The sequence below is a fragment of the Alligator sinensis genome, unplaced genomic scaffold (assembly GCF_000455745.1).
Source record: "Alligator sinensis unplaced genomic scaffold, ASM45574v1 scaffold388_1, whole genome shotgun sequence".
NCBI lineage: Eukaryota > Metazoa > Chordata > Crocodylia > Alligatoridae > Alligator > Alligator sinensis.
In genome coordinates this window covers 1,279,263-1,284,767 of record NW_005842394.1, presented here as the reverse complement: position 1 = coordinate 1,284,767, position 5,505 = coordinate 1,279,263, and the positions used below count along the sequence as shown (strand labels likewise).

Below are 5,505 nucleotides of genomic sequence, written 5' to 3'. Positions count from 1 at the left end.
AGAGCTCAGGACACTGGGCCAAAACCTGCCTTGGGGGTAACTCTGATGAAGTTTATGGGGCTGCACAGGGGATTTCTTTGGCCCAGGGCCCCAGAGCCAAGTGACCCAGCAGCCCAGACTCATTCCATGGGGGAGCGGGCTGTTCCTTGGAGCACTCCCAGGGGATTCATCTCAGGCCTGATTTAAATTCCCGCAGGTTTGGGCCCTGGAGTGGGGAGGGAGGAGAGGGGGCATCGGAGTGAAGAACCAGCCCCCCAGAGACTTGGAGAAGCCTGTGAAGCTTTGGGTGATAACTTAACACTTACCTAATTGGTTTGGGGGCAACTCCTGCCCTTCCCACCACCACCACATACCTCACTGCAGCCCCTGTTCCTCCAGGTCTGCTCCCCTCCTTCCCTGCCTCCCTCCAAGCCCATCCTGACTCTTCTCTGTATCCAGGCTCCCCCTCCTTCCTGGCATTGGCAGCTTTCCAACTACCTCTATCGGGCTCAGAAAGCCCCCTGATGCTTCTCCTTCCTCCCTAGGGCCCATGACTCAATAGCCCCCCTCCTTCTTGGCCAATCCTCATTGAAGTCTTGGTAATTAGCCTCAAACACCGTGTGCTCTGCGACAGGCTGGGGTCAGAGGCCTCTCCATGTGCATCTTGCCCCCACAGCCTCTGGGAATCCCCAGACAGTGAGACATGCAGATGGCGACTGGGTCAGAGCCAGCCAAGCCTACACTGGCTCTGCAGGGTCTCAGTACAATAGTGATGGGCAGAAAGGCTGGAGAAGCCAGTCACAGTCCCAGGGTCTGTCCCTGGCCCAGTTGGAGCCCAGGATCCCAGGGCTGACCCACCTTCCGAACAACCCCTCTGCTCTCATAGAAGGCAATGACTGGCTCCGTAGCTTTGTAGTAGGTCTCCAGGCGCATCTTAATCGTCTCCTCATTGTCATCTGCCCGACCGCTGGTCTCCCCCCGCTTCAGCAGGCGCTTGACCATGGTGTCTTTCCCAGCGTCCACATACAGCAACAGTGTTGGGGGCCCGATCTGTGGGGCAGAGGAAGGTTGGCCACCAATCTGTCCAGCCAGGGGTCCTGCAGCACAGGGACTTGAGGGCAGCTGCAGCCTGGGCCTGGAGCCATCCCTTCATCACTCCAACCTAGATGGTGGCCAAAGGGGGACTCTGGGACCTGGGCACTGTCTGGCTTAGGGACAAAGAACAGTGGATAACTAGGGCCTGAGCTATTGAGATATCCCCCTCCCCAACTAAGACAGCAAGGGAGAGTGGGGCTGGAGCAGTTGTCCTATCAATCTGACTCAGTGAGCAGCAAAAATGGAGGTGTGACCCTGACTGCACCAATAGATATTCACACCAGCCACTCCTAAGCAAAGAGACAGGGAATTTGGGGCTTCCCGTGCCCCTGGCCAGCTGCCATTCCTGAGCGCGCTGTTGCATGTGTGATGGGGGGACATTCCAATGGAGCTGACTTCTTTTACACATGCTTGTTGACCCCTGGCTGCTTCCCACCCTGCCTGATGGGTTTCACCCTGCCACATCCTTCCCGGAGCCTGGTAAAAAAGACCATCTTGGATTGTTTTTGCAGCTGTGACTCTACAGAGCAGCCACAGCGCCGCCATGTGCCAGTCCTGTGCGTTTCAGAAGGGATCCTTCACCACCTTCCCATCAGGGTTTCCGCCCCAGACTTTACAGGCCGGCACTAACAAGGTTACAATTTTCCTAGGGCAAATTATGAGACCTGCCTCCGAGTTCAGACTCCCGGACAGTTCATGGAACAGCTGGCCACACTCTAACCTGATTACTGACACCCGAGTGTATGAACTCTCACTGCAAACACCTCCCAGTGATAGGCTGAAAGGACTCAGTGCAAACCCCTGTATGGTGGAGCAGGACAGTTGTTTAGGAGTTCAAGACAATGCTATCCTGGCAGTTTGGGAGAGGATGCAGGGAAGACTCTGGCATCCAGCTGAAACAGAGGAGTGAGTAATTCAGGAAGGCGAGAGTCAACAGCAGATCCTTCTCCACCTCAGCCTTAAGACAATGCTGATGTCATGCCATGGCATGCCCTCAGCTTCTCCCGGGGAGATGCCATCTTCCTAACGAGCCACCCCCAAATCTGAGCCTTCCAGGATTGACTTTTCAGCCTCCCACACAGCTACAGAGCAAGCCCTAGCCTGCCCAGCCTGTGATTGCTGCCAAGACTGCAGCAGGTGCTCTCTGGAGCGGCAGTGGAGGGCAAGGGGGTGTAACTGCTCCCACTGCTGCCGGCACAAGCTGCTTGTAGCTGCCCTGTGGATCACGTTCCCTTGCTGAGCCATAGGCAGCCCTGCTCTCCTCCCACATGGCTCCTGTTCTCAGTGTAAAGGCTGTGTGCTGCCAGAGAGCGTGTGGGAAGGCTCACCGCCCTCTTAAGAGTGCCAAAGGTCCCGGAACTCCCTGCCTCACCTTCTTCTCGAACTCCTCGCCTTGCTTCACCTCTCGAGGATAGCCGTCAATCAGGAACCCTTTCGAAACATCTGCCTTGGCCACCATGGCATCCCTCAGCATATCGAGCACTGTGTCCTGAGGGCAGAGGGAAATGCTGGCATTCAGGGCAGGGCTGGGGACAGCGCTTCCCATTCCAGTCTCACCACAGCTTTGCACCATCCCCCACAGCTTCCAGGCTCCCCTTCTCAAAGCCGCAGTGGCAGCAGGGCTCAGCCAAGTCATTTCACAGGATCCAGGGGTTGTGCGTAGCGCTCTGCTGCTTCACTGCGGCAGGCACCATGAGAGGAAGGAGAAGAGATTCTTTCATCCACCTGGGCCTTTATACTGTGCCTGTCACCCTGGCATCCGGTCACCTCCGCTCAGAGGTGGATCTTCCCTTGCGTTCTACCCTAACCTGCCCTACTTCCCAGCTACCAGGACCTACTAGTCTCCTGGGAAGCAAGTTTCCTAAGCTACTCTCTGGGATCTGGGAAAGAGGGGCTCTACTAACATCCCCACAAACTAGCCTGCCAGTCTTAGATATCCACAATGCACTGCACTCACCAGAAGAGAGGTCCTGCTGTGGCCTCTGAACTGGGCTCTCTCATACAGAGGCACAGGTATACTGGGAACCTCCAAGCTACTGTATTTAAGAGCCTGTACTCACCAGGGGCACCAACTCTCCTTTCTCCATGATGGCTGAAAGCTTCTTCCCTCTCTCAGAGCCGGAGCCAACCTCTGCCCTCAGCAGGTCCCCGGTGGACAGGTGGGTGTACCCATACTTCTCGACAATCTTTTCGCATTGGGTCCCTTTTCCTGAGCCGGGCCCACCTGGAATTCATATGAGGGCAACAGATGCATAAGCAAGATGAAACTGGAGGAAAAAGAGCCCTGATACCTCCTAGGAAAAATCCCCACTGAGAGCTGTAATCCCCAGGGATACCTAGGAGGGGTCAAGAGAGTCTACTAGACCAGTGTTTCTCAACCTTTTAAGTAGAAAGTACCCTCTAACTTCTTAAAATTTTAATAAGTAACCCAACACTCAATTTTCCAGGGGATTTTATATTTACAGACTAATGTGTACCATATGTTGCAAGAAGGGTTGTGTATATAAGGCTGTGATAAGACAGATGTCTGATCTGGTGTGGGTATGGTTGCCATCTTTTACACCAGGGGTGCACAACTCAAGTATGTACCTGGGCCAGAGGTGATGTGGCTCAAAGCTAGAAGGGCTGAACCCAGTGCTGTGCAATGCCTGGCACACCAAATTATCACTGGGGTATTTAAAGCACTGGGCAATGCGCTGCGCACCAAATTTTTTGCCATAGTTTTGAGAGGAAAAGAGGGTGAAAGAGAGAGAGAGACAAAAAGAGGGCAAGAGAGAGAGAGGGTTGGGGTACCTGCATACCCCCAGAGGTACACGTACCACCGGTTGAGAAACTATGTATTAGACTGCCCACTGCCCCCAGGGATGAAAGGCAGGGAAGTACAGATCCGTGCAGGGCCCCCCAGGTTGCAGCGAAGTCTGCTTATCCCCCACAGTGTCAGTGTGCCCTCAGCTGACATCTTCCTTTGGTGTCCCCCAACCTCTGCTACCAACTCTAATTTAGCCCACGCTGGTAATAACAGAAAGGTATTTGATGCAGCAAAGAGGGGAGAAAACTGTAATGCGCACAGCAGCCGGTGCTTGTGGGCACTTTGCCAGACAGTCACAGCTGAAAGATGCCAGGGATTAAAAGGGCTCCCTCCAGGTGAGGCATGAGGCACATGGGTGGCACGCGGGCAGAGCTCTTGCCTTGCTGCACCCTACTGATGGATTACGAGAGGCCCTCCGTCTCCAGATGCCTTTTGCAGGTACGTGTAAGAGCCCTCCCCGCCTGCCAGGCCATCTTGATGCAGTGCCAGCCTCCTCTCTAGGTGCACTCTAAGGATTTGCGCCTGTCCTGTTTTAAATGATGGACACGACTTCCCTTGAGAGGCCAAAGCCAGCGTTTGCAGATGAGCCCCTTGATTTTTGGAGCCCAACCTGAGACAGCTGGGAAGAGCCTTGACTGCCCGAAAGTGCTGAGCACCTGCCCTCTGAAACCTCTGTGAGCTCCTGCATGGCACCTCAGGTCAGACCTCGGAAATCACTGCCCTCCCCGGAGAGCTTGGCTGAAAACCCTACGTTGGTCCCAGCAGACACAACCTGGCCTCACACACCTCCACAGCCACCCTGCCCCTAAGGACTTCCCAGATCTTTCTGAGATCCAAGTGCCAACTTACCTACCACGAAGATGATCTTGTGGTTCTTCAATTTTTCTATGGGAGAAGGGGAAAAATAAAGCAGAGAGTCAGTCTGAGGGAGATCACAGGAAGCAGACAGTCAGCTGGGATGGCTTGCTCTTTTTGAGGCCCTCCTAAGGGAACCGGCCATGGCTGCCTGGAAATGGAGCAGACTTGGCAAGAAAACCCAGTTCCCGAGGGCTGAATCTGAGCGGAAAAGCAGCCGTGTGGCTGGCAGCAGCCTGGTGAGCCCTTGTGGGGTTGCTCTCCCCCAGGTACCTTTGCTGGCCTGCTCCAGCGAGTGGGGCACACACGAGCACGATGCCCCCATGTCTCCGTTCCTGGCTCCAGCACGCCTTCCCCACCTCCCCGCTGGCGGAGCTGTTTCCGCTCAGCACATGTTGATTCCTGAGCCAGTGGCGTCCTTGTGCGGCCAGGCTGGAATCTTGTGGTTGGAGCTCCCTGTGCACTGCTATGGAGACGGTTGCTATGACACGCTTGGAGCCAAGCCACAGCCGCTTCATAAAAGCCAAGAGATCAGGATTCTGATCTCAGCTCCTCCGGGGCCAAATCCAGAGTGACTCCCCAGGGGCCAGCACGAATGGGGCCAGAAACCAGTGCTACAGCAGACCTACTTGTGGAAGTGTCTTCATTCAGCACCCCCCGCTCCCCAGCCGCGGACTGCAGTACCCTTCATCTCCCAGCTCCCCAAACCTGGCACTAATGCTGCTGCCTGCTCGGGGCCATTCCTGGTACTGGACCAGGAGGAAAGT

At 55.3% G+C, this 5,505-nt stretch overlaps 1 protein-coding gene across 5 annotated transcripts in view; it reads right to left on the bottom strand.

The window, feature by feature from the left end:
- Positions 1 to 5,505, bottom strand: part of AK1 (adenylate kinase 1) — a 24,296-nt gene that overhangs the window by 1,659 nt on the left and 17,132 nt on the right. For 4 of the 5 annotated variants that reach the window (XM_025211232.1, XM_006029724.3, XM_025211234.1 and 1 more), the window contains 4 exons: positions 4,733 to 4,768; positions 3,135 to 3,298; positions 2,447 to 2,563; positions 838 to 1,029 (listed from right to left, as the gene is read on the bottom strand). In XM_025211232.1, coding sequence (XP_025067017.1) covers positions 838 to 1,029; positions 2,447 to 2,563; positions 3,135 to 3,298; positions 4,733 to 4,768 — 509 coding nt within the window. Of the gene's footprint in view, positions 1 to 837; positions 1,030 to 2,446; positions 2,564 to 3,134; positions 3,299 to 4,732; positions 4,769 to 5,011; positions 5,156 to 5,505 lie in introns of those variants that run through there. The other variant, XM_006029723.3, reaches the window with a different exon arrangement.